The 24,373-nt window shown below is 40.4% G+C and overlaps 1 protein-coding gene across 1 annotated transcript; it reads left to right on the top strand.

Annotated features, from left to right (window-relative positions):
• Window positions 1-37: 37 nt before the first annotated feature.
• On the top strand, window positions 38-24,373 carry LOC115323640. Its single transcript, XM_029984028.2, has 8 exons — window positions 38-113; window positions 1,221-1,267; window positions 6,010-6,054; window positions 14,347-14,376; window positions 16,491-16,593; window positions 20,515-20,654; window positions 24,023-24,184; window positions 24,356-24,373. Exons 1-8 carry the CDS (start codon window positions 38-40, stop codon window positions 24,371-24,373), a joined length of 621 nt encoding a protein of 206 aa, XP_029839888.2.

Genomic DNA, 24,373 nt, shown 5'->3' with positions numbered 1-24,373 from the left:
AAGCCTGTTACGAAGCATTGAAGTGTACTCCAGCAGCATGGTGCCCTCTACAGCGCTCCTGCTTTCTGCCACTGCGTGCATCTTCTCCGCTTCCCTTCAGCTTGCTTCGGCAGGTGAGGCTAAAATATATTAGGCTGCTAAATGAACATTGTAGACAAATAGCTATTAATGCTGAAAGTCAAGAGCATTATTAATTAAATATGTTGAAAAACAATTCAGCGAAAACACGGCCTTGTTGAGGTTGCGCTGGTAATATTATGTTGCAAATAATTATCAAAAATGCTTGATGCACATCGAGCTGCTTCAATCTGTATAAGAACTGTTGCCAAAAACCTTCGTCCTGAATAAAAAAAAACTGAATTTATGGGTTTAAGATTATACTCTCAAGTTCGGTTACTGTTTAGATTCAGTTGTAATTTATCAACTAGACGGGTCTTGCCGTGTGGCACCAAGAGTTACATATGGTGTTTGTATGTTACTGGTATTCTGGTTCCGCAGTGGTTATGGCGCAAGTGGTTATGGCGTTGATCGCTTCTCTCAATGTGCTACTTTATACTGTGGTTTATTTTCTTGCGATATAAACGCTAATAGTTTTAAATCGTCTACAGTTTCCTCTATATTCTCCCACCGTGCTCCGGGCTGGAAATAGCCTGCAGTATATTGTAAATACTTAAATACACACAAACCGTAAACAAAAACTCAAGATCGTTTCTTAGGCAAAGAGATAAGTTTACACATCATTAGCTATGTTACAAAGGCCTAAATATAATCAGGGGTGCCTGGACGTTTCTTAAAAGAGGTCTAAATTGTAAATGTTTATAAAACATAGGTCAAACTGTCAACAGAAATATGGTTTCAAAGGCTAACCCGGAAGCCACAGAAACATTTGTAGAGAGACGGCTGGACCGGAAGAAAGTTGTTATTTTCTTTACCATCTCCCATTACTTTGGCTACATGTGGAGGGAAATAATGTGACATTTTCTATGTTTCACACAAAACGCCGTTCAACAAAGGTCTGCATGACAGAAGCGGCGTGCGTGATTACAAACGCACAATAAGAAAAAAGAAGTAATGCCTTGAACAATAACGTGTGGTGCATGTGCGCTCTGTGAAATCATTTCTTGTTTTTCCAAAAAATAGAGCCGTTAGAAATTTTATTTTTTATTATGCCACTGAGCGCGGTATGTGTCATAACACTTTCTTTTCTTTTTGTCTTTCAGAGAGTTGCTCCAAGCTTGATTTTCCAACGTCATATGGGATTTTCGAAGCAAGCTTTTTTACTTTATTTCGAGTTTGCTAGTTAAATGCTCGACAAAAAGCTTAGACAGAACAAACATCTTAAACTTCTTTATTTGTTTACTTTTATTGAACTTTAATTGTGGCTACCGAGGAACGGCAGGAACTTCACAAAGACTTGATGGCTTCTGCTTAACATAAAACAAATGTTAACATATATTTTAAAAACAAATTGAGCGCTATGCCCAGCGTGCACGTGAGCAGGCTCACAAGGATGGGACTGGGCAAAGCAGCTTTGGAGAAATCTTGGGAGCAGAATAAACTGCAGTTTGGAGCAGGCGGGGAGTAACAAAAACGAGCTATTGGAGCAAGTTAGGAGCAACCCACGAGTTTTAAAAACGTTAAAATAGAGGCTAAAAGTTACCTGGTTTTCGAAACTAAAGAAAATTTGGCATGCAGATAACTTTATATGAACTGAACATTAGTTTTAATGAAGATTCGTTTTAAAACGTTTGTTACAAGATTACATAAAAATTACACAAAAAATAAAGCAAATCTGCATCATAGTGTGATATTCGATGGAATCGACTGTTCATAAAAAGTCATAAACACACAGGAACAAAGCTTTCAGCTCGTACCTTGCTTCGTCATACACAACACTGCTCGCTCGCCTTTGTTACCAAGCGTTCTGCACGGGGCTGCGGGCGGGCCAACGGTTGCTGCGGCCTTGCAATAGTCACACATGTACAACCAAGAAGGAGCCGCGCCATCATAAATACATTTAATTGCATCGCAATATGGCGACGCTGTTTTCTTCACTATTCAGAAGAAGTGTCTCCGGGGCTCAAGAAAAGCGTGCACCAACCGCGGCTAACGTTGGCGGCAACAACCGTCGGATACAGAGCTTCGGATTCGGATTCAAATCCACTTGCGCGTCTTCTTTGGGCCGGAAGTTCTGGTGTCAATATAGCGAACGGAAACTGCGAGGCGGTTAATTTCAGAGAGGCTCGTTGATAATTTCAGTTTTTGCACACCTTGTCACAATTTCGTTCTTACTTATACTTTTGTACCAGTGTGGTGCATGAAAAGTCGTAAGGCGCACAATGGTGCAATTGACGTAGCAATTTTATCCCTGAGGCTTCCCAAGTAGCACACTTCCTCGGCCCAGGCTTGGGCCAGATTGGCGCGAGCTAGAGCCAACGTGGCTCGAGCCTGGCACAAGCTTGCGCCAAACTGGGCTAAGTTTGAGCCGGGGAAGTGTGTTGTTAGGGTTACCACCTTTGTCTTTCTCACTTGCCCTTGACCAGTTTTTTCTAGATGTTCAACAAAACTCTCCAGGAAACGTTAATATAAGTTTTTCTTTAGTGTTGAATAAATAACGATGAAGAAGTTGCCCCAGTTCTACCTTGCAACAGAGACGATTACCTATCGTTGCCCTAACGAATCAGACTACCCGTCCAGCAAACCGAACTCTTGAACGACTCATATACGACTTATTTTTCCGACTTGCGAAGTGGAGCTATTTCGTGGCAGCGTCGCGTTGTTTACAATTTCGTTGCCCGTTATACAAACCCACACGATGAAGCTCAATTTCTAATACACTGGTGTATGCAAGTGGAAATATTTTTGTGTAGCAAGAAACAACCAAGGTATTTACATAACGTAAGAGTGCTTTTAATTCTAACTTCTGTTTCGTTTCTTTCCAGCCAAAATTCGTTTACAACCCACAGTTTATTAGACAGAGAAGTGTTTAGTTTAATCTCATTACTTTTTCTATTGCAACTAGCACAGATTAAAATCATTATGCTTTATTAACAAATAAATAATAGAGTTTATAGAAGGCACGCTTATATCATCGTCTGTCTCACCGCACTGGGAGTTCTTACTGACAGGTATGAAGCATTGTCGATTGTGCTTTTCAAACAAATAATTGGGGATAAAAAAATTTGACTTACATGCTCAAAGCATGTGAAGTCTATTGGCCGGAAATTTTGAATGCACATTGCCTTTTTTTCGCGTCGTAATTCACTTTCTATGGTTCATACATTTCTGTTATAAATTTCATAACCGGATATGCATATGCATGGGGAGTTATAAGTGCACGACCCCACGTTAAAACTGTACTTCAAACCGGTTTGAACTGTCGCTAAAACTTCAGGATGTGGGCTATAAAACCATTGAAACTTCGTACAACTATAAACATAAAGTGTATGGCGGCGTTTAAGGTCAGACGGATGAATTTTGTATTATGAAAGATCAAATGTGTTTTTTCCGACGCACGTGATTGCTGTTAACAGTATCTTATATTTTCGCCGGGATAACTTTCCGCAAGGCTGTCTCTGGTGCACGCAAAACAAATCATGATCATTTTTTGCAAGCGTTATGGTTTGATTTACAGAAATATTAAAATTATATAGCTTTTTAATTATGTGAGTCTACAAGAAAATATTTATTTTATACACTCAGACGTTTAAAGGGTGCCTGTTGGATAAATAAAGCCATCAATGTTTTAGACTCGGATGACAATAGAGGGGGGGGGGGGGGGAGGGCAGTCACGATAAGTTCACCAAATTAACTTAAATTGCTTCAGTAACCTTTAGTAGGTTGTTAAGTGCGACAATGCATTTGAGCTTTTTAAGGTTGTATTTAGTGGAATATAAGAAAAAAAAACAAAAAAAACCTTGTAGGGGAAGAGGCCACATATACTTTGATGTATTCATTGATTCGTTTTCGCATTGTGGGTGTTGCCTCTGTGGGCAGCGCCTCGGTTCCTGCAGAAACAATGATGCGCAGAAGAGTGACGTGCTCTTTTTTGATACTTCACTGTTATCTCGGCAGCGTGCCTGTGATAAACCGGGCGGCAAAGAAAAGCTCACCAAAAAAGCGGCACATGGAGAAAAAAGCTCACCGGGCTTTGAGTTGATGCGAAGAAAAGCTCACCGATTTTTTTTCTTAGCTTAGCGGAATATGCTTCACACGTGACATTTTACACGCAATTAGAATTCGCCACTTCATTCAAAATATTGTCCTCTTTTTCGTAATAGTCCTGAAGTTCATTGGACATATTTACTAATTCCTCGGAAATTAGTAATCACCTTGTCTGTATATAAATGACGCCGCGAGTATAATATCAAAACATCGGGCACCCATAAAAAATACAAGTTATTGGCAGCTTAAAAGTGCGCCGTCAGTAGCTCTGTCAGATAAAGATGTTTTTTTTTTTTTGGTTTCCAAGCTAATATGTATAGCGGTGTGTCAACCGTGTCAGCTCTGAAGATTGTATGGTGCCTAATAGATAAGTAGGGGTTGATGCAATGCGTATGGGCTACGCTGTTTTCTTTCTGTTATTTTGATTCATAAAACTTTAGTTGAGCAGCATCGTCCTATCGTGTTTGTTGGTTTCACTCCGTCTTCGTTGCTTTAGCGGTTTTCATTATGTATAACGTTTACTAACTCGTCCAATTCGCTGCCTCACTGAAGAGTGGTTCTTTCAAAGGTAACGAGCAAGAACGGTGACAGTGTCCAGCTCTAAAGATCACGAAGGGTTTGCTGCAAAAGAGCACTAACACAAAAAAAAAATGCCCAGAGAAATGAACATGAACGGCTAGAAACCGTCGATGGTCGTGGAAGAAAGGAACCTCGATATCCTGCAGATCGTTTTATCTTGTTTTCAATAGTTAACAAAAGCATCAAAGACATTTTCGGGCACCGCGTTTTCGCGCATACGAGTTCTGATTTTCGGCATTTACAGTGTTGCTTTTTAGGTTTAAGACAGACAATATTAAGTTTTAGAACTTTTTTCTGTTTTTCGAATTGGGCACCGCGTTTTTGCTCATGCGAGTTCAGATTTTCGGCATTTACATTTTTGCATTTTAGGTTTTAGGCAGACATTATTAAGTTTTCAAACTTTTTTCTTTTAAGTTAGGCCTTCGTTTCCTAGAGAATAAACCACAAAAACACTCGTCCGCAATTAATATTAATGAGCAATATACGCAATAAGCTTAACGAATATTACAAAAAGAAACATTTTCTTTTTTTACAAAGCTGACGACTATTCATGATAATAAATTGATATCTTTTACGCATGATTCAACAGCCTCCCATAAATAGAAGAAATAAAAACGGTAAGCTTTTCCCTTCATTTGATCGATGGCCGGTGAGCTTTTCACAGCATCCGCCACTTTCGCGGTACGCTTTTGTCCGGTGAGCTATTCTCCGGTGAGCTATTCGCCGGTGAGCGTTTCTCCGCTGAGCTTTTGTCTGGTGAACTTTTCTCCGGAATTCGATAAACCGGTCAATGGCATGCTATCGAGGTAAAGACGAGCTGGCCGAAACCAGCAAACGAGCAGGCTGATCTTCTAAGAGCCATTATGGACAGAGCCTGTGCACTTTCCGGCATTTAGTTTCGGAATCAGGCGATAATCGACGAGTACTTCAAAACTAGATGCCTTAGTTTAAATTTATTAAAGCTCTAATATTGACCGCACTTACAACTGCCATTGAAACGTCAAGGAATGAAGCATTAATTAAAAACTTAATTTTCAGACATAAGGTGAGTAGTAATTTTAGAGTGTCAATTATCATGTTATCGAATGTCCGCCAAGTTTGATCAAACTGTGAAACAACCATCGTGTATTCAGGCGTCAAAGTCTAGTATTCGTATCCCTAGAATCTCAGTCTATTTATGCACCACATATGGTCCTGCTCATAGGGTACAAGAGGGGGGGAGGGGGGTACCGTTATCTAATTTGTTTTGTTTTTCGGCCATTCCAGTGTGCTGGCAAAGATATCAATCTTTGTGCATTGTTCGATTTTACTGTGAGTACTGAAGTGCAACATCGCAATTTTTAATAATCAAATGATCGGATGCACTAGAAAAGACCCGTTCGTAGGCTCAGTAATCTATTGGGACATTCTTACATAATCAATTTTAAAAATAATAACTTGAATATGAATTACAACCGCACGAAAATAACTTTTGAAAAGTCTATGTTCCTTTAGAATAGAAAATGTATTTAATTTATCCAATACACACGAAAAAATTGAGCTTGTGTATCTGATTTGCTTCGCTGCAGACTGCATTGAAATGCGACAGCATTGCATGTCTTATATGAAGGCTATATTTCGTTGGTTAAAATCCAAAGTATCCTCTATTGGGCGACAAACTGAGATGTTTCAGTGAAAAGACTAAGTACGCGCGTGAGCTGTTGGTAGGTAATTATGTCGGTTTACACCTAAGACTGTTGGTGCAGAAAGGGGGAAAAATGATTCAAAGAAATAGACACAGAATGGAACGTCTCAAACACAGCAAATTGGTTTATTTCTCAAGCGTCATATCTATCTATCTATCTATCTATATATATATATATATCTATATATATATATATATATATATATATATATATATCTATATATATATATATATATATATATATATATATATATATATATATATATACCCACACAGACACTCTCAACCACCTTCTACGCAGAAATCTTCTTTATTCGAAAACCTTTTCAAATTCAAAGAAACTATAGATTCACAAGATACCAAGCGGTCCAATCCACAGTACCATAATTCTCGAACACCTTTTCCGCACATATCGCATTTGTTGAAAGCATTTTGAAAAACAGATAAAATATACAGTTCCAAGAGACTGCGCAGTCAATTAAGCAGTGCAATGCCCTAATCATCAATGACGGCAGAAGAGGGTTCCGGGACTTTTTCTTTCTCTAAAAAAAAAAAGGAAATTCTAAGTTGTTGTCACCTAATCCGGCCAATTCGTCGACAGCCCACTGGTCGACAAAAAACTCATACAAAGGACAATTCGTCGAATAGGGCAATTCGCTCTAGGCCAATTCGCAGAGCGGAAAATTGAGCGAGATTGCCCGTTCGTCGAACAAGGTCGAACGGTCGAAAATAATTGCACAGGGTCTCTAGATTTACCCGCGGACGTTGGGGGTCAACAATGGGACGCTGTTTGCCAAGAATAAAGGATTACAAATTCAGTTATCAGAATTTACAAGGGTCCGGTAGTAATTCGTGAAAATTCGGGTAGTTCAAAAATATAAAAGCCGGCCTCTGCGTAAAGACGTTCACTCGACTCTATCATCAAAGAATTGGCGAAGACCGAGCGAGGAGCTTGTATTCTGATCCTGGATGGTCATATATACACTTGCAATACGCGTCCAGCCAACACCACCTTGCTTTTGGTACAGCCACCATGGCGTACTGGATATGTCAGCAAAGGAAAATCTGCAAGGCTACGTTGGCTAACAACTTCGAAGGCACGCCTATTGCAAGAAGATAATACCTGTTTTCGCAATTATTCTTTCTACAACTTTGTAAAGACAACAATTTAACATGGCAAGAAAAGGCTCACTTGCAATTATTCTTTTTGACCTACATAATTTGTTAGCGACATTATTTAGTCACAAATTTACAAAAATGCAACACCGAGGAAGCAGTTTACGTTTGCAAACCGTCGCTCTTTTTCTCAATGTCAATATTCATATTTACATTTGCAAATCAGCGAATCGTGGTGAGATTTTTTTCACGGCTCAAAAGTACATCACTCCAACTTTGTTGTAGTTATTTCCACGAATATTTTTGAGAATGGAGCGCTTCGACAACTTTCCCATTCGACGAATTCGTCTAATGTGAATTGCCTCATTCGACGAATTATTCGTCTACAACTTGTCCATCGAAAAATTCGTTTACAACCTGAGGAACTTTTTGCCGTGGCTTCTAAGTTGCATCGAGGTTTGCCTTATGCATTTTCCGACAGACTATTCACGGCTCTCTTTCTATCATTCCGCTTTTTATGTAGAAGTTCCGTCTCTGACCAGTACGCAGTAGAATGGCTGCATTCCTGAATGTTCTTGGCAGTTCCTAAGTTCAGACGCATTTGTGCTTACATTTCTATTACGTTATAACCGGGAACCGGCCCACTTGTCACAATCCCACTCGTCACCGGAAAACTTGTCACAGGAAAACTGGTCACACCAGCCCTCTCGTACGAGGTCCTTTCGTCACAGGAATACTCGTCGAGGGGGGTGATTTGTCACCAGAACACTGGTTGCAAGGTTGGCCTCGTATCAGAGAGAATACGCCTGACCTTGTTTCACAAAAATAGACTAGAATCCGGTGTCCTGGTGTGGAAAACGTTTGTTTTATTTTTTCTCCTTTGGTTACACAAAGGAAAAGGATCCAGTACCGGCGTGTAACTAAAGGACCCCGACCTGTGGTCTTTAGAAATGGGATAGCCATGCTTGACTAATCATGCTTTGTCTAACAAGAGAACTTCGGACCCGGATTTTTGAGCAGTTCCGCCAGTGCAGCTTTTTTTTATAACGCGGGCTACATAAAAGCTACACTCTACAAATTTCAGGTCTCTGCTCGGGGCATGGAGAGTATGGAAGTAATGAAAACGCAGCTTGGGACTCCGTTCATTGCTACTCTACGAGGGTTTTTTATATACAGTTAGCAGAAGATGCGGTGCTGGTATTTACTGGGTATTTCGGGATCGCACTATCAGCAAGGCGAAGACTACTGACGAGTCCATTAGTGCTGTAGTGGTCGTATCTGGGACTTATGCTGGGGATCAAACTGAGACGAACATACTGAGAGTCCGTCAGAACATGAAGAGAAGATCAGGTAAGATATATTGTATTTTGGAAAGTGGCAGTGTAGTTTCTAAACCTTTTTTTTTGTGCGCTATTCTATTGCAGAGAATCAAAGGGACACACCACACTGGATCCTATTCGATGCCACTGCTACTGTGAGTGGCCATGCGACTTCCCAGATGCTTTCGCAAAGCACGCTGAAACGTATCATTCGAAAGCAAAGAGAAGCACGCCAAAATCAATACGTTCCTCCAAAACTGCGAGAGGACATAATTCTACCCAGAGGAGTACAAGGTAATTCAAGTCTTTGTACCATAAATTCCTACTGAACAACCAGTTCATCAATTAGGAGCAATACGATTTATGTCTTTGCTATGTGTCTAGGATACACGACGAGCCCTTTCTTGCTCATGAGAGCGGTTCTGGAGACAAGGACCGTCTTCCAGTTTTCGGCACAGCAAAAATATTTGAGCGCCTTTCTACTACGAGGGCGTGGTTCATGGACGTGACCGTCCAGGTGACGCCGTCGCTATTCTACCAAGTGTACACGGTGCATATGCTGTAGCATAATGCTGTTACCCCGGTTCTGTACGCTAAGCTTCCGAACAACGAGTAAACCTACCGGCGGTAAGCTTCGTTGTGAATATTGCGTAGTTCGAGTTTTCGTATGGCGCAAACTATAGCATCAGTTTCATTTAGTTTTCAGACTTTTTTTCAGATGTGGAAGCTGATGTCAGATATGGAAGTTGATATAATCTACTGCGACTTCGAGGTGGCCGTGATCGCCGTGTGTCGCAGGCATTTCTCTCAAGCGTGGGTTCAACGATATTTTTCTTCGTCTGTGCCAATCGGTATACCAGAAGCTGTGCAAGTTGAGCATGCAAGCGGGCTGCTGTTAAGACGAAGATTTTGATGTTCAGTTAATTACGTGCTATTTACAAAGCTTGAAAGTAAGCCATAAGTGTACTGATACTCTAATTTTTATTCGGCTTACCATGTCATGAAGCCTCCCAGAAAAATGCTTTCCTCGTTTTGAACGTCATATGCTGTAGTATATTTTCCTAAATTCATAGTATTACCAAGCGCGATCGCCAGAAGAAACTTTAAACGCCGATTTTTTTTTATTATTTTAATAACTCTCCTACGCGTTCTCATTACTTATTTCATTTAATCAGTACGGTTCATCCATTTGCATATTTGGATTATTATCGTACAGCGTACATCTGGTGCATAAACAGCCAGTTGTGTCGAGGCCTACTTTCTTCACGTGCAAAAAAAAAGGAGTTATAGAAAACATATGATCACAGAATAACAAAGATGCATGTAAACCAATACAATCTTCCATCGACGTATGTGCCAATAAGTATTGTCTTTTCTAGTTGCGAATGTTACCCACGTTGTCTTTCCTGCCACCTGCCGAGGTTCCAGATGCGTTTGACGAGCTTCTCGAGGTCCTTTCTAGTGAGGAAACCAATCTGGCCATGTACTTTAAAGACACCAGCGTTGGTCGCTGAAAGCGCACTGGAGTTCAAACAGCCTTGTTCCCACGAAGCCTATGGTCCGTCCACGATGTCATGCAGCAAGATATGCCACGCACGAACAACGCCGTTGAAGCCTGATATTGAGCCTTCCCGGTGCGTTACAGTTGCTTTGGACGTGACTGTTTTAATAGGCTAGAGTTTGTATTTCTTGTCACATTTTGCGTTGATTTGCACTTTTTTTTTGTTGTTTCTGGCTACAGTTTAACGTCGTTTAACTTCAAAACCTCTGGGCCTTCCTGAGGTGTCTGAACGATGAACAAGCACAAGAACGTAAATTGGCCCAGCTAAACGCGGGACAACCGCCGCCACGTCTCGAAAAGAAAAACAAAGATATGAGTGAGCGCATATCTCAAGTTCTAAAGGAGCACTTCACCGGATCTGCTCTCTGCACGCTGCGAAATATTGCTAAGAATATCCGGTTTTGAGTTCCATGCTGTAACGGCCCGTGTGAACCCAATAAAATTGCATTTCTCGTGTGTTTTTTTGTGAACCATGTCGTGGTATCTAGTCATATTTCTTGCAATTGAAGTGCCCTTTTTTTATCACAGCTGCCGACACGGTGCGTTAAAGAATTTTTAAGAATAAACTGAAGTAAATTCTTAGTGTCAAACTTCATACCGTGACACGAGTGTTCCTTGTGACGATTATTTCGGCGTGACGACAATTCTTCGTACGAGATGCCCTATGGCGAGTTGGCCTCCGTGACCAGTTCTCATAGACCCGTTCCAATAACTTGTCGTTAACGCTTCTCGAAGTTCGTCCCACGTATGTGAACGTGCATGCTAAGGGTATGTCGTACACTCCACTTTCTACGCAAGGAACTGAAAGTTTTCATTGAGCCTTTTGCCAGTCTCTATAGTTTGCCTGAAACGGCTTCAACCTGCTAATTTTAAAATCTCAGGAAAATACTACGTCTACCTCAATCATTTTGCCTCAAGCCGTTCTGTTATGGGAGATCCCGCGTAAATAAAAAAACACTCCTCTCTTCTCGCTTGTTTTTTCCTTTTGCTGATGGCCATTTGTGAACATCATTTCCATTGGCCTTTTTACGAATACGTTTTCAAATTCTGCATGTTCTAGCCTCATTCATTATCCCTTTACCTCATTGATAATAGAATGAGTGCACGGTTCGAGAAGCTCGTTTGTTATTAAGGATTCCCCAACCCCTGATTTTACCGATTTAGCGCGACAATTTCTTTTACTTTATACTGGTTTTGTATCTTTTTTTTTTCCGTACTCCCAGCTGAGACTCTTTTCTCCATCTATGCGTAAACCTGAAAAATCTAGGATCCAATCTTCAGGTTGTTTCGCTGTATATGAAGAATATATAAAGAATAATTAATAAAAAGGCTATTGAAATTAAAGCTTAAAGATGGTCATTGGCAAAAGGAACACACGAAAGAGAAGATAGCAGCGATCTTGCTTTTCCACGGGGTTTCCCAATATCTAAAGGCTTTCGCCAAAAAGTTTGGAGTAAACGTAGTATTCTCCTACAATTTCAAAATAAGCAGGTTGACGCCGTTTTGGTCAAACCATAGAGGCTGCCAGAATGCTCATCGGGAACCCTTGGATCCTTGCGCATAGAGTGTGGTGTATGAGATACCTTTAGCATTCAGGTCCAAGTACGTGCAGCGAAACTTGAGATGTGTTAACGATAGGTTATTAGAACATAAGAGAAATGTAAGTACAAATGTGCCTAACTCAGAAATCGGAAAGCACATTCAGGAATGCAGCAATCGTACTGCGTACGATTGCTGCATTCCTACACAATAGAGCGGAACAGTATAAAAAGAGTCGCTACAAACAATAATGATAAAGTCTATATTACACTGCATAAGCCAAGCCTCGACTTGGAACTTGGAAGCCACAGCAAAAAGTTCCTAAGATTATAAACAACACCTTACAGTTTCCTTGTTTTATAGATAGAAAGAGAAAGATACTCGTAGTGGTGTTAATAATTAGGAAGCTTTGCCTGGTAGGGGCACAAAGCGCAGCAGTCACCTTGTTCCTGAGATCGCCCAGATGTAGGTCCCCGAACCCTCTCCCGTCGTCATTGATGGTAAGGGCATATTGTATCGTGGGTTTCACTGCGTGGTCTCTTGTAAGCGTATATCTTATCTGTTTCTGAAAATGCTTTCAACAAATTAGTTTTTTGCGTAGAAGGTGGTTAACAATGATGGTATTGCAGGCTGGACGGTTTGGTCTCTTGTGAATGTGAATGTCCTTCGTATTTGAAAATGATTTCAGCAAAGGAGATATCTGCGTAGAAAGCGGTTGAGAGTGGCGGTGTGGATATATATAGGATGTTTGAGAAATAAACCAGCTATAGCTGAGTCTAAGACATTCCCTTATGTGTCTGTTTCTTCGTCTTTTTTTCCTCCACCCCAGCCTCAAATGTTAAACGACATGATTAGACATGATCTCATCTCGGCTTCTTTTTGCGTGAATGGATCACTGAATATTTATTTAGACAGCCGTGTCGGAAAAGGTCAAGCAAAGGGCAGTCAAAGCTAGCTGTCGAGGCTCCGTTCACCTTTCCAGTACTGCAACGGTGGCATGATAAAATAACATTAAATGGCGCACTTAAAATAATGCATTAATTTATGCACGCAACTTAAAGGAATTAAAACTCTACAACTTGACCATACATTCTACATAAATTGAGCGGATTCAGTGATCGCAGAGACTATTATCGAAGATAATAAAAAACAGAACATATAGTTAAGTATTTGCAACCATACGACTTTCCGTGCAGCAGAACAAGCCCGTCTTACTTCTCTATTCTTAGCCAGACTTTGCGGCCTTTCTCAGAAGGTCGCTGTCTTGCTTCGGCTATTTCTTTTTGAGTAGTCTCCTCTCCTTTGACATGCTTTGCGAAGATTTCGGCACATCACTAGTGAGTGTGTCGTTTCACGACCAACGAATAAACGCCAAAAACTGAGAGGAAATCGGCACATGCACTGCGCAACAAAAGGAAATAGACCAGCGGAGCACGTGGCCTCACTAGAGTTTCAGCTTCAGCTTTAAGAGCCTATATAGTTACTCTAGCGTATACGGCTAGCATATACAGTTATTCAACACTAGGGTAATCATGTGGCTCTGCAATTTAGTTACTCTAGGAATCTCTAAAATAATTGTATACACGAGGCCACACGCTCCCCTGGTTCATTTTGTTTCGTTGAGTACGGCGCGACATTCTGCAGCACGTGCCTTTGCGTTTTTATGTTACGACCGACAATTTTGAAGGAGGGGGGGGGGGGGGGGCTTTAAAACTGCTACAGCGTTTCCTCTACTAATGCCAACTTTATGTTGAAGTACAGTAACGGACGAACTGAAAAAACACAGGCGAGCGCATTGCTCCGAAGACCTCGTGTGTTATCTAACGGATGAAAGCTGAGCTATCCATCGAGGCTAAACTTTAAATGATTGACATTTATAGATATTTTTAGATATCGATATTTACCTTTACTCCCCCCTTTATCGGCAAACTATTTCCGAATGAACACCGATAGTAATAGTGCTCAGTGAATTAAAATTAAAAAAAAAGCTTATCGTCTTTCAAATTGCGAACTTATTAGGTAATGCCCGAAAGCTGATCGCTCAGCCTGCCGAGCCGGAAGTTTAAGCCCCGCCAGATCTTGCCGTTTGTCGGAGTGCGCCTCTGAATTCGGAGCTAAGAACGGCGTTATCTCAGCAACAGCTGATCAAACAGGGGGTGACGACGAACGGTGAATAGCCGCGGAAGCCCTCGATAATGATTGAGCTTTCTTCTGATAGGTAGCGCGGTATGCTTTCTAAGCCACGCACTGCTCTTTATATCGTCCACGACAGTACATTCAGCTTCATTAGGTTCGTATCATTCGATATATTCTAGAAAACTAAATATAATTACCACGCAAATCTAACGAGCTTGTTAAACTAACATGGTGTTAATTTTTTTCAGAAACTCCGAAATATGAACAAGCTTGTTGATGTGAGTGATCACCGCGGGTTCAAGTATATCCGCAACATATGAAATACAATCACACGTAGATGTTAAGCTTTCAGTACGTTTTACACAAGTATTTAAAATTGACTGTATCTTTTTAGGGATACTTATGGATTGACGACGACTTGTTTGTTTTAGTGATGATTCGATAAAATAACAAACCGTAGATTCTTGAGGTTAACAATCCCCGTAGTAGGGGAACAAGGGGTCAAAGGACAAACAGAAATCTCCGAACCCAGTTAGGCGACTTGTACGCGCTTGAAAATATCCACCTGCTCCTGGTATCAAACCAGAGACCTCTCCAATTTTAGCGGAGAGCTCTACCAGCTGAGCTAACCCGAAGTTAGACGTCAGTAGAACAAACGGGTTTTAACAGCTGCCACTAGCCTAACACCAAAAAGGGTGAACGGCCTGCATTTTAGAGTTATGATGATGATGCATTAATGCAAGGGTGCAAGCGAGCTGGACAAGAATGACGAAACTCCCTGAAAAGACAAATGTAAATCTTCAAACACAGCTAGGTGACTGGTGCGCGACTGAAGAAATCCGCCTGGTCCGGGTATCGAACCAGGGCCTCCCCATTTCCAATGGAACGCTGGTTCGGTACAAGGAGCAGGCGTGTTTTTTTAGTTGCGGACTAGTCACCTAGCTGTGTTTGGAGATTTGTGTTGGTTTTTTGTTGCCCTCCCCCCCCCCCCCCCCTGCAAAGATTATTATGGTCAGTCTTGCCCCGCTCGCTCTGGCACCTTTGCATTAATCTCATTCAGTGCTGGCGGTAACGCGTTACAAGTAACGGCGTTACCGGTAACGCGTTACTTTTTTCGGTAACGTAGTAACGTACTTGTTACTTTTCCAAAGACGTAACGGGTAACGTACTTAAGTTACTTATTTTGAGTAACGTCTAACGAATTTACTTCCTAAAACTTAAAAAGAATTTTTTTTTTAAGTGCCCAGTTATAAATTTTTTAGTCAAAAAATGCCGCTGTCCTCCACTTTTCTTTTACGTCGGTGCTCGTCAGATTTGACGTCACACGCCACCTGCCACTGGTTTTCTCTCGCGACTCGTTCACCTCACTACCGCCGTCGCCTCGGCTAGAAGGCCAAAGAGGTCCGGCTTCGGGTGGATTTGGGAGATTCCCGCGTCGAAGCCTACGTTTCGCTTCCCGCTGGGAAAGAGAATGACACCTTAATGTCATTCCCTTTCCCGTTTTCTATGTTAAAAATCAGCTTCATATATACTTCCGCGTTTTTTTTTTTTGTAACTATACGGGTGAAACCCTAAAAAAGAGAGGGTAATTAATTTTCCGCATGGACATATTTTAGCTATGGCGCTTACGCACATATCAAACGTCGAAACAGCAAATGTTTTAGTTCGTGAATAAAAAGTAACGCAACAGCAACGTGCGTTACTTTTTATCAGTAACGGTAACGGTAACGCGTTCCTTTTAGTTTGAGGTAACGTAGGTCGGTAACGCGTCACATTTATTTGCAAGTAACGAGTAACGTATTTAGTTACTTTTTTTTGGTAACGCATACAACACTGATCTCATTGTCGTCGTAGATTGTTCTCGTGAAAACTGGAAAGATAATGTTATTTTTACAAAACTTGAATGTATAAAACAGCGAGGACGGGAACAGGACATCTTTCAATTTAGCAACAGCATAGAATGGCACAACGATAAAACTGCCCTCCAAAGGTTTCAACGTTCTCAAAGAGAAAAATAAAGTAATTGTTATAAAGGAAAGGGAATTCACTATAAATAGGAAGGGAAGGGATTTTACTATAAATAAATAGCTCATATTGGTGCTGTCACCTCAAACATTGACATTGACCGGCTCGCAATGGCAATCTTTTTGGCTGGTTCCTATTTCAGCGGGACAAATAATTAAATTAGCCCTTTTTTGTGTTCTATCACTTGTTTTAAGTAATGCTCATAGCTGCAGTACTTTTGATTTCTTAACATAAGCCCAGGATTTGAGATACTTAATTAACAGTTAAATTTTAATAACATTAAAAATAAACTTGCGGTAGCTGTATGCATCACAATGATATCGCAGGCATATGCAAATGCCACTCCACCATTAATTTTTATTTACAGTGCACCATTAAAGGATTGACAAGCCTTGGCTACAATGGATATCTGTTCAGCAACCTCGAACCTTTGATTGCTGATATTTTTACTAACCTCGTAAATATATCTGGTAAAATACATATTTTTATCCTTCCTTCATTAATGCTGAAGCTGATATATCCTTTTTTATTAATTAATTACTTATTTATTAATTTACTCAAGATCCCGGAAAGGCCCTAGTTGAGGGCATTACATAGGGGCGGGTACATAACACGAGAGCATAAAACAGTAACAACGACATATGCGAATACATGGGGTGCTGCAATATAACGTGGTATCGCCACGAGCAACAGCAATGCACAAATTTGTCTGGGTACATGGGGAGCATAAGGGATGAACACATCGATACATGGAAACCAGAAAGCACAAGAGAAACAAATGGAGCGGCACATTGGGGATTAACATAATTGACAACAAAGAGCTTTGCGAAATGCGGTGGGATCCGTCTGGGTTACAATAAGGATGTCGTTCTAGTCTACAATAGTACGAGGGAAGAAGGAGAAGTTAAAATAGGTTGTGCTGCCTGAGATGCGGGAAACGTGACACGGGTTATTTAACCACGATGAAGATAGCCTGGGGTTAGGAGGAGATGGTCTCGGAGCGCAGGGAGGTTGTAGTAAATTTTGTGAAAGAGACAGAGTCGTACTATCTTCCGGCGGACGTTTATTAAAGGAAGGTTCATTTCAATTTTTAGGGCGGATACACTAACTGACCAATCATATTTCTTCAAAATAAACCTGGCAGTTCGTTTCTAGACTCCCTCGAGATGATTTAATAAGTATATTTAGTTAGGGCTCCAGATGGCCGCAGCATATTCCAATTTGGATCAAATGTATGCCCCATAAGCCCATCCTCGCATGAATGGGGAAGCCGATTTTAAGTTTCGCCTGATGTAACCGAGGCAGCGAGACGCCTCAGCGCACATAAGCTTGATGCGAGCGTTAAAGGTAAGATCGTTAGTTAGAGTCACTCCGAGGTATTTATAGGACGGGACGTCTTCGACCAGATTCTTTTCTAATGTTTACACGAGAACTGAGATCTTTGTCGCTTTCTTGAAAACTGGACTAACTTGCATTTTGCTTTGTTTAGTGTCATTAACTACCTTGTGAACCATGCCTGGATTCCGTCCAGGCTTCTGTGAAGTGGAAGATGGTCTTCAAAAGGAACTATCTTTCGAAATAGGACGCAGTCATCAGCGAAAAGGCGGATGTTAGAGGAAATTTCGTTTGGAATGGTCATTATTAAAGATCAGAAAAAGTAGGGGACCAAGAACCGAGCCCTGGGGAACTCCCGAGGTAACCAGAGCACGGGTGGATGAGTTTCAAATAATTGTGGTGATTTGAGTGCGAGAAGAGAGGAAATCCTGGATCCACGAGGGAATGAGAGGGTCACTTTCTTTCCGAGGCATGAAAGTTTTGCAAGCAGGAAACAGTAGGCAACGCGGTCAAACGCCTTCGAAAAGTCCAAAAATAGGCCATCAGTTTGGTGGTTAGATTCGAAATTAGTGTATAGCTCGTGGGTGAATCCCACGAGCTACTTCTCTCAGGACAGTTTTTTTACGAAAACCGTGTTGCTTGTTGTAAAAGCAGTTATTTCTCTCAAGATGAGATACATCGTTTGAGTAGATAATATGCTCTAGATGTTTTGAGGCTACGCAGGTTAGAGATATAGGGCGGTAATTCGAAGCCGAGAAACGATTCCCATTTTCAAAGACCGGAACGACCTTACCCAGTTTCCGGTCGGATGGTAGGTATTCCTGTAATAAGGACTGTGAGCATATTAAGTAGAGAAATTCGCTACATATTGCTTTGGTGTAGTGAAGAATTTCGGAGGTGATGTAGTCAGGTCCTCCAGAGAATGTCAATTTCAAGCTGTCAAGGAGTTTCGCTATTCCAGCTCATAAGATGTCAATATGTTCCAAACATTCGTACGGTAGTGCTGGTAATATATGGACGTCGGCGTCTTCTAATGTAAACAGAGACGAAAAATAGTCGTTAATACTGTGGCACAGCTAGTTTCAGATATTGGGGGCACGTCCTCATCGGTTAAGCGCGGTTAAGGTCGGAAGCGTGTGTCTCAAACTGTCGCGTGCGGCAATTCGGAGTGGCGTTCGGACTGTCGGATCGGACGTCGGATCGGACGATTCTGCCGTCCATGTGTCTCGCCCTTTAGCTGGATAGAGGAGGATGGAGGAGGAGTGAAAAGTAGGTAAACTACTTTTCATAGAGGTTACGCGAGCAGTGCATGGTGGTTGGCGACAATAACAAGAGTTAATTTGTTTGGAACGGTTTTAACCCAGTCCTGCTAACGACTTTTGCGCGATCCCAGAATGAATTAATGCAGTCCTACTACGCGTTAATTATAACTTTCTGAAAACAAACTCATTCGACACAAAGAACTATTAAGTCAAATTTCCGTTTAAGATAAACTAATATACAGCTAGCAATAGTGAATATATACTGCATATGTGTTTTTCTTTTATGAGAGGTATAATATTATGTGCACATTTAGATATTTGGAGCAAGGTATGTGTGGAGAAACGGAGGGAGAAAGGGAGACTAGTTCGTGAGGTGGACGTCAGAATGCCGAGCTCTGGTTGGAATGATTAGTGAGTAAGACCGAAAACTAGCTGCTTTCGTCTCTACTGCACTCATCGAACGCGTTCGAATGGGAGAGGCAAACGCTTGACGCCGGCGTTCCGCGATTTAACGTGTCCGAGGAGTTCAGTGGAGACCAAGGATGCTAGCCTTTAAGGTCTCGCCCACTTATCAATAAAAAAAAAAAGACGTCTTTCTGATGTCCCCGCGCTCTCGTCACCTTCTCTCCCTCACTTTCTTGGCGCATAGGCTTTAGATAAACCTGAAAGTGAAAATACGATTCGCAGAGATTTGTACACGCATATTTTTGCCTTTGTTTGTGCTAAGCCTAATAGGCGTATGACGTTAATGACAGACTAGAGTGCGAGGTGCCGTGATGAATGATCCTTACCCAACAAATCACGCAGTATTGCAGAGATCTGTCAGATAGAATTGGAAGCGCCGCCTCGGTGGCTCCGACAGAAAAAAAAAGAAAAAAAAAAAAAAGCTTGATGGCATTTACGAGGGTAAAGTGCCTGCTTACAGATTACCAGGTGGCGGGTTCAAATCCCGGCCGAGGTGCTCGCAATCGGACGGAGGCTCATGGCGGATAATGCGCCCTGTAACCTAGATTTCGGTTGCTCGACAGACGATCGCCACGTGTTCTAAATTAATCATTAGTCCTCCGTTGGGGAGTGCCAGATGCCCTGCGTTGAGGTGGCACGTAAAACCCCCAAATTTGACTTATCTTTTTTTTTTTTTTATTGAATTTTTTATGGTAAGGTCGTGGATATAAAATAAAAATTTTGCCAAGGTTCTTAAACGAACCACTGGAGAGCCCGGAAAGTGAAAGATGCAAAAACAGTGATTCTACTATTAACACCAATTAAACATTTGCCAGAGACGTAGAAGAAAGATAAAAGCTATAAGGGAATAGACGCCTCTGTATTAAGATTTTCATGTTTAGAAGTAAGAATTTGTAAAAGAATTTATTAAACGATTTTGAGAACTCACAAACATACAGGTCGCCTGCCATTTTAAATTTTAAGGCAGAAAATTTTGTGAATGAATAATAGAAACTGTGTTTTCTACAAAACACTTTCTTAAGATCAAGTTTGATAGGGTGGAAAATGTCTTCGATCCTAAAAAAATGCCACTGTGCGAGGGAACGACATATTCGGTGAGTTTAGAAGGTGCGCTGTTTATTGAAATTGGAAAGATAATTACGAGCGAACAGTTTATCATCAGCCTTGAATAAAATGCTATCTCCTAATCGGATAATTGGTCAAAAAGATATAACTTAACTGTTTAAAAGAATTAATAAAATAATTTCTTCAGTAACTGCTAGGCCATGAACTACAAATACGTGTGAATTTTACACAGATATCTGTTCCATCTATTTGTTTTAACTCTAGGTGCAGAGAAAAGTCTCGAAACTCTTGCTCATTACTGCGACACTCACCAAAACGAGAGCTTCTGCCAAGTTCCCGCACTTGCCAATGCAAAGTGCTCGACTCCCGTGAAAGTCAATGTGCCAAAGGATGCTAAAAAAGACGTAAGAATCGATAGTGTTTCATACCTTTTCCTCCGGGTCTTTAAAGCTGAACGCTATTTTTTATTATGATTAATGATGGTTTTGGTGGTATGCACATAAAACAGCCAAATAAATTCAATAAAATTATTGCCATATTTCGCCAACTTACTACTCTCTTAGGCTAGAAATAAAGGAAATTATTACAATAATATATATTTTTTGAGGAAATGATACTCTATACAAATTTTTGTTTTTGAGATTGTTCAAAGTTGCCATTGTGGTTTATTTGGGTTGAAAAAATAATGCGGTCCAGACGACATGTTTTTTTTAAATTATTTTTTTGTATCAAACTAAAGGTAAAGATCAAACGTTTTTGTCTATGGTGCCCAAAGTGAATACATTCCTCCCACTAGCACCTTCACGGTAGCATTAGGTGATTTACCAAAATGGGAGAAAACTCGGCTATCACTTGATTTGTTGTATCATGTTATAAACTGCTTTTAGAATGAAATATGCGAACTAATTAAATTTCGAGAGGTTTTCAAAAGGCCACCTTCCCAGAGTTATACGGTGACTTTTATATTTAACACTATGATGTAAATTATACGGCTACTTTCTTCTCACGCATTACTTTGATCTCTACGAGCAAATACGCAGGGACGCTCTCTAATATATTATGTAAATTAAAGCAACCGCAACCTAAGAATAATTGACACATGGCGGATATACAGGAGACTCCAAGGCTGGCGGAGTAAGAAAGGGGTTGTAGGATATTTTCCTCAATATTTTACAGTGTAGCCTGAACCCTTGCCAAGGAGAGGACGCTACCAGCGTAAGTACTTCTTTTCTGTTCCCTTTCAGTGGGCCATAAAATATTTCCAGGACGCTGAAGATTTCGAAAAATTTTAATCCAGAAATGTAAGGCTGTAGTCGTCGTCGTCTGGGCGAATGGGTGAAATAGTATTGAGTTCGAAATTCCTTAAACATGTATTTAACAAATTTCTAATTTTACTGGACACACTCAATGTAACTTACAGCATAGATCTGCAATGGAAGTGTACAATCTGGAACTTTTTTGTTTTTTGAGAGAAACTTTTACATTTGTTTCTACAGGTAATTATTTCAAGTTGCGAATGTAGAATTTTGAAAGTGATTATATTTAAATAATTTATAAAACAACGTGGCTAACTACACTTTCAGTATGCCCTACAAAACTAAGAACTTTTGTTTATGTCTTGCTATAATTTCTCAACTTCAGCATGGTCCAGATTCTCGCGTTGTATTATACTCCTTACACGACCGTATATGGTGATAAAGTTGAGGACAGTTCTTGGAAAATGAAATTTATCGGGTATTCAACATATTCAAGAAAACGAAGACATTGTTAAATTGTTGGTAAAAAACATTTTTTTGTAATCGTGAAGTTGCTTGAACGCACCGCACGGTTTATTTCAAAAGTAAACAGAACAGAGACGTAGAACAAATAACGATAACTTGAGAGACATGTATTTTACTCAGTCATTTAAAGCTCCTAAAGAAAATACTCTGCCACTTCTCATTGCAGCGACGCCTCGGAAGGAAATATTTTTAATTTTGTAATAGCTTGATATTGTTATACATGTTTTTTTTAACCAGGATAAAACATTGCGTTGCTGGTTGGTTTTTGAATAAAGTAAAAACTTACAACCATTCAAAATAAGATATTGTGGGAATATTCTTGTACGCTTAGGAAAGAATAGAATTTTATTTAGTTGGAACGTTTTGGAAGGACGTGCAGTTTTCAAAGGTATACGGAGAAACAAACACCACTATTTTAAAATCTTATTAAAAATCCTGTCCCTGTATATTTTTTGCAGGTCACCTTTGGGCAACAACCCACTTCTGTTATTCTGGTAAGAATTCGCACCCATGAAGCTTATTCCAGTTGCAAAGTAAAGAAAAAATGTCGATTACAAAGCAATTGCGAAAAAAGTAAATGGAAATGTAACGATTTGTAATTGATACCTTAAATATTTACAATAAACGCCACAGTCATGTTTCAAAGTTAAAATTTCGAGACTGTGAAACGTTTTATTAATATTTTACTGAATATTTTTCACATTTGAATGGTTTTTCGATATTTTTTTTATATCAGTATACATAAAACCATATGCTTGTACTGGCAGAGAGAATTATGCGCGAAGATTTTATGTTTGTTTGAACGGAAAAAGAAGAGAAAGCACAGCGTAAATTAGCCATTACAAAACTAAGCAATAAGTGACATCGGAAGGTTTAAAAGTTGAATGCTTCTTTAATCTTCATGTCTTTTTAGTTGGGAATGCAGAGAGCAGATATTTAACGTCTACAATTGAAATTTAATAAATCATATACGTTTCGTTGTATCAACGCTGGCGATCTTTGTCAGGAAATCGAGGAAATACTCTGCCCCGCTCAGTTTTTTTGCGTTATATTTATAGGTATGGTGGTGGTTTTTAGTACTTACCGAAACACGCCAGCCAGTCTGCCAAACCCTTTCTGACCAATCGGAGCCAAAAAAAAACTGAAAATCGAATGACTCACTTCGATTCTGTAGTACGTTGTGATTTATAGTAATGGAGACACTGGCAGTAATAAAGACGAATTTTTAAATAGCACATGATAAGAAATGCTGAAGTAACCAAGCAAACAGCTCTTATATCGAACGCTTTATCTTTTTCACGTTTTTGAACTCTTTGTTAAAATTCTTAAGCTTTCACCAATATTACGAGTTTTACTCGCCGCCGCGCCTCTGCACACCAATAAACACTAACATCCTGCGTCAACTGTAATGTCAGGAGTCAATGGCGAAAATCTGAGGCACCAATTTTGATTATAATGAGCTTTTCTCGCATTCTTACTTTATCAGCTGAAACACCCAATCCAACGTTTTTTCCGCCTGCGGTTTTCAAAAATTCATATTATCTCACAGTTTATCAATAATCTGAAATGTCGATGCTCAATTTTGCATGCAATTTCTGGTTAGCCCCACTAGTCTCTGAAGGACATAACAGGTACAAAAAACAATATTTGCAACTGTTTTGGCTCCTCACTCTGTCCGCTGTTGTAAATTGCGGTGATTCATTTATTCCGAGCGAGAATGGGAAAGCACCGAAGAGCATTTTTACACACCGGTCTACATATTTCTTGAGAGCAACGGTGGGCGATTTTTTAAAGCATGGTGTGCATAATTTTGGAAAGCGTAACTTAACCGTTTTCGCTGTGTTTTACTTTGCTTTGCAGCGCGTGCAGTTTTCAGGGGTATTGGTTATTCGTGGGTGCTTCCAAAACCAAACGTTCAACGATCGAAAACTGAGAGCTTCTTCATTCATCTTACGTGCATAATATGTTTAATCTTGTCTTTCTCACCGCAGTGCTTGGTTTCAAACATCGATGCACTGAACGAAGGGGATGTATACAGACACGCAGCGTGTGTTGTAGTCACAGCTCTGACTAAGCTGAGTGGTAACAACACCCTTTTGAAAGCTGAAATAGATTCCGTGCTCAACGTGCTGAGCTTCTACGGTGACTGCAAGGTATGGCTTTATTACTTTTTTAACGCTGATTTATCTTTCTTTTGATATTACATAGCACGATTATTACGTGAGGCTGTTCTAAATACAAGAGTGATGGACCACAATACCACGACAGAAAAAAGGGGACTAAAAGTTTGGTCAGCTAACGCTCTATATTAGTTCCCTCTTTAGACCATAAAAATGTCTTAG

The sequence above is a fragment of the Ixodes scapularis genome, unplaced genomic scaffold, assembly GCF_016920785.2.
Source record: "Ixodes scapularis isolate PalLabHiFi unplaced genomic scaffold, ASM1692078v2 PGA_scaffold11__112_contigs__length_91849675, whole genome shotgun sequence".
In the NCBI taxonomy this organism is placed as follows: Eukaryota; Metazoa; Arthropoda; class Arachnida; order Ixodida; family Ixodidae; genus Ixodes; species Ixodes scapularis.
Note: the sequence above shows the minus strand (reverse complement) of the source record. Positions and strands in the feature narration are given on the sequence as shown.

What these genes read in the sequence shown, in the direction of transcription:
- LOC115323640 (XM_029984028.2), top strand. Translation starts at nt 38, where the DNA reads ATGGTGCCCTCTACAGCGCTCCTGCTTTCTGCCACTGCGTGCATCTTC. An exon ending in CGTCATATGGGATTTTCGAA is followed by an intron (nt 1,268 to 6,009) that starts GCAAGCTTTTTT and finishes CGGCCATTCCAG; the next exon opens with TGTGCTGGCAAAGATATCAA. An exon ending in CAAAGGATGCTAAAAAAGAC is followed by an intron (nt 20,655 to 24,022) that starts GTAAGAATCGAT and finishes TTCTCACCGCAG; the next exon opens with TGCTTGGTTTCAAACATCGA.